Consider the following 13,121-nt stretch of genomic DNA (forward strand, 5'->3'; position numbering starts at 1 on the left):
CCATCAGGCTACACTAAGACCACTGAGATCAGTTTACTTTAGGTAAAGGTTGTGTCATGAAACACATTTTTTTGCAAAATTTTTCAAGACCTTATGGGGAAAAAAAAAAGGAAAAGCACAATTTAAGAAAGGCAAACATACCTTAATGCATCCCATATGCAAGCTCTGTTGCATTATGGTTACTGTGTTTGTGTTCAGTAAAACATTTCTGTGTGATTTGTTTTAAACACAGAGTAATTCCAATGCAATCACTAGCAGCTCTTACAGGCTTAGAGATATGCAGTTGTTTGTGTCCCAAAGTACCTCTTAGGACTTCTGCACAGCTACAAACTTACTAGATTGATGCTTAATTAAATTGTGGTTAATGTTTGGAACATTCTGAATGGTTAAAAAAGAAAATGCATATGTCTATAGTAATACAAAACAAATGTACTGCATTAAGTACTTTGCCTTTGCGCTGTCTGGGCTTGGTCTCCAAAATTTTTTTCTCTGTATTTCATTATTCATTAAGTTTACAATGTGCTTTAGTAATACAGCTTTGGTTTTGTTTCCCAGAGCCAAATCAGACCCTAGGCTTGGTTCTAGCTTGGCTCTGACTTGAAAGTATTTGGCTTGCCCAGGCATATATATAAAATGAGCAGCCAAAAAAGAGATGTTCCCAGTTTTTTTACTCTGAGTGTCAAAGAAAGAAAAATCATTTCCTATGTAGATGAAATAGCAAAGTACAGTAATACCAGTAGTTGCTGCAATTTACTTTTTCACTTCCAGTGCCCTGAAAACTGTTGATGGAGGCTGCTGGTATAGCTTAAAATAACTGTGCAGTTTTGAAAAACTTGAAAGAGAGAATAAACATATTTACTGAAATCTCAATAATTACGCTCATGCTAATACTGATGAAAGACTTGCCATACTGAACTGCTTTTTGCTGCTAGGAAATATTTCCTGATACAAATCCTAATTTTTTCTTTGCTCCATTCCATCCCCTTACTGCTACATGTGCACCGCACCAGTTATATGTGATTTTAAACATCCTCTTCCTCATTTCTTTAGCTTTGCCTAGCTCTTTCTGATGCAGCAATAAGCATTTTCAGGTACGGGATTGTTATCTTCCTGTGCTTGGTATGACATGCCTGAGCATATACTGTGTCATCATTGCTACCATGATCCATGGAGAGCTCATCACTCTTCTTTTTGCATTTACTTCTCAGGTTTTTCAGTTTCATCTTCTGACTTAACTGTCTTCCAAATGTCCATTTTCCATTGAACAGTGCTATTACCCCACAGAGACTTAAGCAGTGGTGGTCAACTTTGTGTGCACTCTGCAAATACAAGCTTAATTGATTGCACTGGAAATTCTGGTTACAGAGAACTTGTTCAATTTGATCCTTGGCATGCTTTTCAGACTTTTAATCTTTTTTCATGTTCTTCCCATACTTTTAACCTCTCTAGGCCCTTCTGAATTTCTAACATAGACATTGCAGCAAATACTTCATTATGCTGCTAGGGGAGTATCAGAATCTGTCCTTTGGAAAAAAAGTCTTTAGTATGAACTCTACATCCAAACAACTTTTGCCGTTTTGCCTAGCATTTTAGGTTGAAACTGAACCAAACCAAAACCCACAACATTATTCTCTTTCCGCGAAAGCTCAATAAATCTTTTAGCACAGTAAATACATCTCAACTGTAACAGATAAAATCCACACGGTGTAACATTAAGTACTTTTTCCATAAAGGGAATATATTTTGCTGATCCTGGGAAAATTTATTTTTTATATCAATATTTGTGCAGCACAACACATGCTCCTCCAATGACATTCTTGGGTTTGGTTGGGGTTTTTTTGTTTGTTTGTTTGTTTTGTTTTTTTTTCCAGGCAAATTTATTATTTATATCAATATGTGTGTGGTATAACACATGCCCATCCAATGACCTTCTTGGTTTTTTCTTCTTGTTACGTTTTTAGTTTTTCTTTATTAGTGGGTAGAGCAAGCGGAGGTGGTGATTCTTATGTCATTTGGTACATATGCAAATTTCAGCTCTGAGCTGAAAATATTTTAAATGTCAGCTATATAATTCTGTAATTTATAACCATTTGATTACAATTTACAACATTTTTTCAGAAGGATGAAGTATGTTGGAAAAGTAAAATATTTAAAATGTCAGTAAAGGAAACAAAAATAAGTTGACTATAACAGTCACTGAATTTTCCTTAAAGAACCAAAGAATATCCCATACCTCTGTGCTATCTCTCCACACTGAAACAGGACTGAATTTTGTTTCATGAGCTTCTCATGCCTTAACAAAATAGTTATGAGCTTTACAGATTCTTTAAGGGAATAAATTAAGGAAAGAGGCTTTCTATATTTGTTATAATTAGTGAAAGGAAATGCTGAAGGTCATACAGCATCTATCTCAACAGAGATCACTGCAGACTGTTAGTTAGGAATAGCACTATTTATAATACAGTGAATTTTATGGAAAAGACCTTGAAACATTAACTAATTTACCTAAGATATTCAACCCATATGTAGTTGGTATCATTATTCCAGATACGGGGAAACCAATGATGGTTTGTATCAAGGAAAAACCTAGAGAGCTTGGATCTGAGCTTCCTAGTCAAATAACTGGACATAATATGTCCCAGAACAGCAACAGCTCAAATATTATTTGTTCACAGAATAGAAATTCAGCTTACCTTGCAATGAATTAAAAATTGAGAAGAGGTACAGGAAAGGAAGAGTTAAGGGACCCCAGGCAAAAAAGGCAAAGCCCCATGTCATGCCCAGGAGGAAGGTCAGGCTGACAACGCTACGGAGGTTCCTCAGGATCTCTTCCTTCAGGCTCCGATTAGTTCTTTTCCCATTCCTCCCACATATCTGCACCATCACCACAATAAACATGGCAACATTCATCAGAAACATGATTCCAAAGTAGCCAGCACAAGTCACATAAAAGACGACTTCATTCTTGATCCAGCAGCTGTAAAAAAATATGAAAATATGATCATTTTTAGATAAGGCAAACTATCCTCCAATTATTTACATGATGACAAGGAAAATCAGACTATGTCTGATACCACTGATGCAGAGCTATACTTTAAAATGAAACCTTTGTCCATTTTCTGTTTGTAAATAGGATGAAGCCCAGTGGCATCTTAAGTGACTATGGCCTATAGGATTATCATGTCAGAAATCTGAGGCTTGTACCATATTTTAGTTAAAACTAATTTAAAAGGAAATCTGACCTCAGATACAAGTTGTGGGAACTGCAACCCCATCAGGGAAAGTTTAGACTCAGCATGAGTAGCTTCACCACTTTCATCTGTGTGAAGCATATGACGCTTTAGTAACTGAGCAAACTTGGATCTTCAGCGTCAAAATCTCAAGTTTCTGCCACTTGAGCTAAAGGAGAACTCGTATATATATATCTCCGGAGAAGAAACAGGACGGGTAGTCCTTTGAGGTAGCCATTTGACAGTCAGCCATGTGAGAGATCTATCTTTTTCCTCTAGCAGCAAATGGCCAGAATGCTTAGCATGATACTAAAATGATAATGATAATAAAAATACCGAATGACATTTTCATTTATCATGATGAAGCTTTGCCAGGCAAGGAACAGAAAATGAGGTAACAGTCATATAAAAATTTTGGCAATTGGAGATTACTATCTGGACATCAAGAGAAGAACATAGAAAGCTGTTGAACTACATTGACAAAAGGCTGGTTTATTTGCAAAGGAGACTACTTTTATACGACTTTTTTCTTTGCTCTTACCTAGAAGATATAGCTATCATTTAAGATAAACAAACCCAGGTACTTTTATTTTATTTTCTTGACAAAACTTATGAATTATTCTTTTGCCAGAGGAGTGTTTGTAGCTGGCATTGGGTAATGCAGATTTCCCTCCAATTTTTCTTACAGCCTTCTTCGCACCTCAGATTCAAATAATTTAGAAAACAATTTTGCCCACTTTGCTTGTTTAATGCACCTCTGACTTTTCCAAAGCAATCTGACCGATGCTATTTTTTGTTTTTTTGTTTTTTTTTTCCAGACTGTAAATGCTAAATTGTAAGAGATTAGAAGAAATACTCACAAGTCGTCTCCTCCTTGCCCGGTAGCATCTTTGCCGTATAACTCTTTGCCATAAACGTGACTTGCATTTGTATTAGCACTCGCTAAAACAATTGCTATCACCAGAGCTGGCAAACCTGTAACACAAGAAAACTTGCAGCTTGCTTTCAAATCTCCTAAACCTTCAAAATCACCATGCAAAGCTGAATTATTGATGTCTCCATCCCTATTGCTTTAGTACAAAGTATCCTGAGTTCTATGTGAGAAAACTGCACAGAGAAGTAGAAGGAAACAATTTTTCAAACAGTACAAATGTATGAAACTTGCAAAGCACTTAATGGGCATTAATGAATAAACCTCATAATGTTCTGCAAGGTAGAAAATGTTATTTTAGTATGTGATATGGAAACTAAAGTAAAATAATCACCCTTAATTACCCAAAGTTAAATTTGCAATTGCACACAGACTCTCATTATATAGTGAGAAGATTAACAAACTATTACAAAAATAAGATCTAATGGAGGGATGGTATTGGGATTTTTTTGAGGGATATTTTTTTGGAGGTGCTAATGTCACTGGATTAGGCTGGGGAACTGGGGAAGATGAACTTGAACCTGTAATTTCTCCACTGCTTCTCTCAACAGTAAATGTCTTCTCTTTTTCTACAGCATTATATATCCTTTACTTAAACATGTCCCCCCCAAAATGAAGCAAACTGTGTATTTTTTAATAATAAGATAAAGGGAATATTTTGGGCAAATAGACAACTATGCAGAAGAGAACTCTGTGCAAAGAGGTACAGCTCCCACAAAAGAAATGTATGTTTCCTGACATGCCTTATTTACTTGTCTTATCCTTGCTATGACAAAAGAGATTCAAAGGGGAAGAGGTTAATTTGCTTTTCCGACCACTCAGCCCTTGTCCTCTGCTGAGGTTGCCAAAGAGGATGCTAGTTGCCAATGGAAAGACATCAATTATCAGCTGGACTGAGGTCAGTGCTCTAGCCATGAGGTTAATGGTTTTGTATTGTGTTGTATTATTTCAAACACAATATGTGCATTCAAGCAGAAGGCACAGATTCCTGATATAGAAAAAAATGAAGAATAAAAGCCTTGCTGCCTGAGCCTTGCAGTTATTTTTCAGTATTACATTTTCCATTTCAGTCCTGCTGTGTATACTGCTTAGGGTAGGCAGGATCTCTCTGTGGTTTAAACACTGTGCTGAAGCTCAGGAAAGTTTGGTTGTTTCTAATTCCACCATAGGCTTTGTACTTGTTGGCAAGAAACTTTAAGCTGGATTTAAACCTTTTTGAAAGTCAATGCAAAGATCCCCATAGGCTTTGTAGTAACTTCAAGAGTTTCTGAATTCATTGTGTGCCATGGTTCTCCATCTCTCATGTGACATTTCCTCTCTCCCATTCTGGCCTCCCTGGAAAGTAAGACCAGTTTATCTGGTCTCTCCGCTCCTCCTCCGGCTGTAAGCTGCTCTGGGCAGAGAGTGCCAGTTATGGTGTATTTGCGCAGAATTATACAGGGGAACTCGGGGACAGAGAGGGCTGGCTGCATGCTGGCACTGCCATGGGGTGGGGGGAAGGAAATGCTATGCTGATTTTGATTCTGCTCTTCATTTATGATAAAGAGCTTTTATATGGCATCATTTCAATATACATGCTATGTAAATATTGCATCTACTGAACTCACCCCAGCCAATGATGCAAAACTTCAGTATGTATCGCCGTATATATGTGTTGAACACTTTCACTAGAGCAATGTACATATGAACAGCTTCTAGTCCCATCCACGTAAAGGTGGCCAGAAGAAAAAAGTGCAAAAGTGCAGCTACAGCTATGCAGAGGCCACCTATGTCAAACGATGCAATCCAACCATCAAGCAAGAAGATGAGGTTAAGAAAGAGCAGGGCTGTGCTCAAATTCATCAGGATTTTGGATGGATAATCTCTTCGCAGCTTCCTAATGAGAGAAATACAGGTACATATGATTAATTGGCTTCAATCACCCAAGCCACTTAAAGCAGCTGGGTTTACCAGTTTACAAAGTAAATAAAAGCACAGGGATCTCCTCCCAGCTGTAAGCTTTTATGGCAGTAAGGCATAGTGATGTGTACCTCTCTGTGATATGTAGTGTAGGAAAGCTACCACTTCTTTGGGTCCTTAATGAGCTAATTAATTGCCACAATATTTTAGCAACTGATTTATTATTAAAAACATTTCAAATTAAATATAATACAATGTGTTTTTGTACTTCAAACAAAACCTGAAGAAAATGAAAAGAAAACTTTCAAAATACAGCTGAGCAGAAGCTTATCTCTGACCGTTTTATATGTAAATCTTGGCTTAATTTTTGGAATATATTGTCCAGTGCATGTTATTTTCTGTTTGGCTTTTTTAATAGCATAGGAAGACGGAAGATGAGGTCAATTTTCTTTCTTAACTGATACACATTGAAATATATGAACTGAGGGGCAAGCCAACAATTTCTGCCATCTTGGACCAGAACACTATACTGTAGGTAATGCAATAGGAATGCAATCATTGGAGATATTTAGAACTCAAACCCTCCCCCTGCCAGCAAACTATCCCTCTTTAGCAGCTACTCTGTCCTGTCCTGTTACAGGCAGAATGGTTCCTTTGTGTTTAAATGACTTCATTTTCTCTTTTCACTGTTCACAGAACTGTATCACTTCAGAACTTTTGCATTCTGTTGAGTCACTTTCACATTTCAGTAGGACTGCTGTTGAAATTGTTGTAACACTTCACAATTTTCATTTTAATTCTCTTCCCACTTCTTTCTGAAGGGCTCTAGAATGTAATTGTTCTAGTTGGAAATTTCTCTTTTTATACTTAGGACTTGTTATGCTCACACAGGCAAATTTTGTTTTGTTTTTACAAAAAGCCCGGTTGAGGACTTTAAAATAATACATATCTGTTCAGAATCTAGAGGATACTGTACTCCCAAAAGAGAAAATTCTGAGACACATTAGTCTTATTCCGAGACCTGAGCAGCACAACACATTGGAAACAGGAGGAAAGAGTCTGAACTTAGGTCCCCTTGAAAAAAATTTCCACTTACAACATTGTGACCATGATTTTGCAGTTTTGTTTTGTTTGTTTTTTTAACACAGATTGCCTTTCCTAGACAAATAAACCACATTAACCATGTAACTAATTTATTTTATTCATCACATACAGGTACATCCTTTGTGATGTTTTTCACAGAACTAATACTTACTCAAATGCAATATATGTCAGAAGAGTTGCAGCTGAAAATATAGCAGATATCCCACAGCCTATGTAAGAGATAAAGGTGAGGACCTTGGTATTCTGTGGGTCTATTTGTGTAACGGTTCTCTGAAGGTCCTACAGGAGAGAGGAGGAAGAGGCATCAGTTATAGCAAACACCTTTTCCATGAGCACAACATTCTTTCTCGGTAATTAGTCAAGTAAAACTCAAAAGCACTTTAGCAATACCCCTATAACCCTGACATTAGGGTTCATGTTTACTGAGTATACTTAGTCTATAGTTACACCTCTGGCTTCCTTCCCATAGTTCTTCAAAACATTGCACTTTTAAGTATTAAAACTGCTGAGATTAGCAGATAGACAGAGCCTGATACTGATCCTTAAATTCAGTACCAGGACTTCAAATTGTCCTTCTCTGGAAAAATCTCCCCTTTTCAAACTTTTTAGTTCTGTTGCTTATAGACAACTAACTTTAAGAAGATGTAAGATTTAGGAAAATGTAATTTAAAAGTATTCATACTGAAATGTGCAACATTCTGAGGAGCTTCTGACATCAATTCTCATTATTAAAACTTCGTAAGAGTCAAGGTAGCTAATCATCTATGGGTGAAACCAAGGGTAAGATACTGCTTTTTGGTTTTATGGTCTGTTTTGACATGCAAACTACAGTTATAAATAGAATTGGTCAGAAAAATAGTGACAAAGACAACATAAAAAAAAAATTGGAAATGAAGCAGGAACATTCTGAGGATTTTTTTTCCAATTTTCTGTCCAACTGTAATTGCCACATAGTACCGTCTGAGAATGCATGCCAGTGTTATTTCCTTTTTTAAGGACAAGAAAAAATTAGAATGTTTGGATCTATATCACTGTGGAGTAAATGTGAGCAAATACTGACACATAATGGTGTCCATTCTACAGTCAATGTCACTGTTGTCCCTAGCAAAACTATCTAGCAAAAAGAAATTAATAAAAGGCTGCAAAACTTGCCATTCTTCATAGGAAAAGGAAGGAGCAGGTTTTTTACACCCTGTTCCAACCTTATATAACAGTTTATACATATAAGGAGCATGTTATTTGAAAACAATTTAATGCCTAAATAAAAGTCAGAAAAGATTATTACAATGGAAAAGCAATTGGAAGGGTCAAAACTGTGTAAAAATCTATTGGAACACAGCCCAAATTCAAAGAACTTCTGCCTTATTTCCTACTGCCACAAATGCATTTGGAGAAGAGAAGGGACTCATTGACTATATCCTAAAGAAAGCCCTTTTTTCTCCCTTCAAGGATGAAAAGAGAAACAAGACCACAATTTAGCTTGCAAAAAAGACAAAGAGCTTATGGCTTTTTCATATCTACATTTAAGCATGACGTGAAGACAGCAGCTCTATTAAGAAGGGTCTGGAAGGCCAAAGCTGAAAAAGTCAGTGCATGCAGTTCCCTGTGTGGTTGTGTCATTGCAACAAGTTAAATCAAAACCCAAATACTTTGTGTAGGAGTATTGCTGTGACCAGGAGCAAACAACTTTTCTGCAGGTATGTTTTACAGGCCAAAGAATGTTAATTTCAGATGGAAAGAAATGTTTCAGCCCATTACTGAATATAAAAAAATCACCAAATGTTAAGAAAAGATAGCAGTGTTCCATCTTTTTCATGTTGGAATTATTTTCTCTCAAAAACACTTCACACATGTGAATTGCTGGAGGCACCTGAATGCTAGACAAATTACGCTACTGGGGCTGAAGTGCTCTATATGGTTCCCACTTTCATCTCCCTGATAGGCTCTACCTATCTCAGCCACCCAGCCTGCAGACTCTCCTTAAGGGTCTGATAGAGTCCAAGTTACATGTTTTGTACCACCCTTCTGTGGCAGACCTTTTCCAAGAGAAGGCCTGTACTGCAAGGCCCCCCAAAGCTGGTTAAAGCCATTTATAAGAACACAGCAAATACAGACTTACACATTTCATGAAAGAAGATACTTCTTTATACTTTTTTGACATTAAATAAATATAAAACTTGTTAATTTGCAACCTAAATTTGCAAGGGACAATTTAGCTTCTTGAATCTCAGGATTCATCCTGATGAAAGGGAATTATTGAGTTTCCTTGACTTTTCATCCTCATTAGCAGTTTTACTGACTGTAGGGCATTTCTCTTTCCCTGACAATATGAGTCTCTCTTTTTTGTTGTTCTGAAAACAGTACCTCAACGTTTTATCCTATTTTTTTTTTTTTTCTGCAAACAACTTCCCACTTTCCTGATCTTGAAATTTAAAATCTACCTAGGCTTGTTTCTCATTAATTTCCCTCGTTACACCTTCCTGTTTCAGCTGCAGGTCATTTTTGTCAGATTATATTGTTAAGGGAAATGACACAGACCCCCTGCACCTTAGGACTCATTAAGATCAATTTTTTCTGTTTCACTATGGAAGTTGTAGTGCTGGGCCTTGGTTTTACAGTCCCTGACTTTCTTTTTTGCCCAGCCATGTCCCAGCTTTGAAGTTGGATGTTATAACATGCTATTTGTATTTTGGTATCGCTCAGAAGTCTCAACCCCAGGTCTTCTGTGGCACAGTATTTTCAAAATTTGGAATACTCTTATGGGCACATTTTAGTTTTTATTTTACAATATTTAGCCACTTGTAAAGAACATAACAACAACAACAACTTTCATTACTAACTTTATTCGTTATCTCAGTCCAGAATCCTTATGACTAGCTATTTTGTTATGAAAAGATAACTTTATGACAATAAGGGGCAAAATGATGTATCATTATTAAAAATCACGTGCAAAAGGAATAACCCAAGTAACAAAAATGAGAGTTGTCTTAACCCAAGATGAAGACTGCATTGAGTTCCTAGGAAAGATAACTTAGTGAACAGCGAGTTTGCCTACCATTAGGACCCCGAAGTGCGTGAGGTGGTTGCATAAGCAAACTGTCTCATTTTCATTGGACTCTGTGTGCACTTGGCAGCCTGCAGGGTTCCAGCCACCATTGCCACCTGTGGAAATGAAACAGGAGAAACTGTACTTTCCAACAAACTCATGTCACCCTCTCTTTTAACAGATTTCTCACTTCATCTGGTGCAAATGCAGAAGTGCTTTCTCAAACTGAATGAGTGAACATTAGAAACAATCAGGAGAGAAGCAAGTGTCAGATTTCCTGGTTTCTGCAGAGAATGGCACCAGATGAGTGGTGGACTACTGAGCAGAAGCAATAGATGGAGATATATAATAAAGGTAGGGAGCTTTTTGGTTAATAAGGGTTGAATAAGACATACTATGTGGATCACGCATTAAGACACACCTTAGTTTTACCCAACAATAAGATGGTTTTAGAACTCCCTTTTACCACACTGATGCAATGTCTGCACCTGCCTCCCTCCTACTCATATATCCCCAGGCACATGAAAGCATTTATGGCCCAGGAGCAGAGGGTCCCGCCCTTCCTCTCTGCCACGTGTAATACAGAAGGTCGGAGGGGGTAATCCTGATGATCCTTTGTGGCCTTAAGAAACAACATGAAGTAAACTACCCCCTTCTCGACCCACCTGAAAAGGCCATTCTGAAAAATAAGTAGAAAGATTTTATTTTAAAAAATTAAATGTTAAAGACTAGAATTTGTATTTCTCTTTACGTCTTTCATTTTTCTCTGCTAAAATACTAACTAATTTTGTCAAATAGTTCATATTCTCTGAACCCTTAAAGACATTTTTGCACAACTCCAGGCAAAATCCAGCAAATTATCTGACTGGCCCTATAACTTTACCTCAAATTCAAGACAGAATCTCTCAAAAGACTGTCAAGATATTCCAAAACCACTTAAAACTCTCCCCCACTCAAGCAGCAGCCACTGAAAATAATTTCCTCCCTGTGTGTTTCTCCTTTAATGTGCTTTTTAAGTTTATCTTCCTAACTGGATTCTTTTTTTTATTTTTTTTTTTTGCTTATTTTTATCCTTATGAGTACAACTTTGGATGGTAAACTTCACTTCTTGCAAGACTTTGTACTAAACACCTCCACCCGAAATCCTGCTGCTAAGGACTGTCGTGGTTTAACCCCAGCCAGCAACTAAGCACCACGCAGACGCTCACTCACTCCCCCACCACCCAGTGGGATGGGGGAGAGAATCAGGAAAAGAAGTAAAACTCCTGGGTTGAGATAAGAACGATTTAATAGAACAGAAAAGAAGAAACTAATAATGATAACGATAACACTAATAAAATGACAACAGTAGTAATAAAAGGATTGAAATGTACAAATGATGTGCAGGGCAATTGCTCACCACCCGCCGACCGACACCCAGCCAGTCCCCAGCGGTGATGCCCCGCCCCCACTTCCCAGTTCCTAAACTAGATGGGACGTCACATGGTATGGAATACACTGTTGGCCAGTTTGGGTCAGGTGCCCTGGCTGGGCATGAGAAGCTGAAAAATGCTTGACTATAGTCTAAACACTACTGAGCAACAACTGAAAACATCAGTGTTATCAACATTCTTCACATACTGAACTCAAAACATAGCACCGTACCAGCTACTAGGAAGACAGTTAACTACATCCCAGCTGAAACCAGGACAAGGACAGTTATTTCTTCCCTCTATCTGTTTCATCGTAAGGAAGAGTAACATCTCAGTAGTGATCTCTAAAATAGAAGGATCTGGAAAGTCATCCCAGAGAATGACTTTGTGCAAAGGATGAAGAGCCTGAGTGTAACATCACACATGGGTTAGGCAGTAGCAATGAAGAATGGGCTAAAATGCTGCCTCATTAACGTGTGTCTCCATATGGGACCTCACCATGCTGACTGTCATCTATTTACAAGGTGGTTGAAGTTTGTGTAATGTAGTTCCTAACCTTCCATGGAGGAAAAACCAGCTTAAGGTTTGTAACAGGCACAATCTCGCATTCAAATAACCCAACATTTTAAAAATTACCAATTAAAAGTATGGCTAAGAACCATTAATGTGTTTGAGTAGCATCACTATTTAATTTGCACGCACAGACAGATCAGTGAAAAACTGCTATCAGATACAGAAGAGAAACTTAATTTACGAATTTAAAATGTTAAACAAATTTACATAAAAAAACTTTTTAAAAGAATATTTAACATCTGCTGTTACAAGCAACTGTACTAACCAGAAGAAACGATACAGTCTAAAAACTTCATCAAATTCTGCAAGGATTGATTAAGAAGCAAAATGGCCAAGACTGTGACTGATTTTAAAACTTTATTCCCCCCCCCCCCCCCCCCAATTACAGTATTTTTAAACTTACCATTTTTGTTCATATCCCAGAAGACACAGGTAGGCTTAGGATCTTCCTAAGAACACATGCAAAAGTAGACTTTGTATGCCTCTTCAGACATAAACCTCATCAACATATGCATTTACAAGAGATGTTTTCCTACATATCTTTTCATTTAATGAGCAGAAGAATAAATATCATTTGGATTGTTGAAATTTTGTTTACTGTCAAATTAGAACTTGTTCTGCTGGAAAGACAGATCTACTCAGATTATAAAATCTAGAGTACTGTTCCTCTGCACTGTTCCTTTTCCACATCCTCCAAATAATGAAGTTTTATTGTCTCACTAAAGTTATCCACGAGTATGATGTCTTTACAGAGTCTAAATACTTTTTAATGTTCACTTTCTTAGGACTTCTCAGTGAATCCTCTATGTAACTGGCCTTGAAAATGTGCAAAAGCCTGCTGAACCTAAGTGGAGGTTGTTTTGTCTGACCTTAAAATTATCATTATAATGAAATGCAAGATAAAGTTAATTGAACTGTGAAAATTA

At 37.2% G+C, this 13,121-nt stretch overlaps 1 protein-coding gene across 3 annotated transcripts in view; it reads right to left on the reverse strand.

The window, feature by feature from the left end:
- ADGRG6 (adhesion G protein-coupled receptor G6) overlaps positions 1–13,121 on the reverse strand; it is a 116,608-nt gene that overhangs the window by 11,432 nt on the left and 92,055 nt on the right. For all 3 annotated transcript variants that reach the window (XM_069787165.1, XM_069787163.1, XM_069787162.1), the window contains 6 exons: positions 12,599–12,644; positions 10,220–10,326; positions 7,316–7,443; positions 5,769–6,037; positions 4,091–4,205; positions 2,694–2,977 (listed from right to left, as the gene is read on the reverse strand). In XM_069787165.1, the coding sequence (XP_069643266.1) occupies positions 2,694–2,977; positions 4,091–4,205; positions 5,769–6,037; positions 7,316–7,443; positions 10,220–10,326; positions 12,599–12,644 (949 nt within the window). The remainder of the gene's footprint in view (positions 1–2,693; positions 2,978–4,090; positions 4,206–5,768; positions 6,038–7,315; positions 7,444–10,219; positions 10,327–12,598; positions 12,645–13,121) is intronic.

The sequence above is a fragment of the Haliaeetus albicilla genome, chromosome 7 (assembly GCF_947461875.1).
Source record: "Haliaeetus albicilla chromosome 7, bHalAlb1.1, whole genome shotgun sequence".
In the NCBI taxonomy this organism is placed as follows: domain Eukaryota; kingdom Metazoa; phylum Chordata; class Aves; order Accipitriformes; family Accipitridae; genus Haliaeetus; species Haliaeetus albicilla.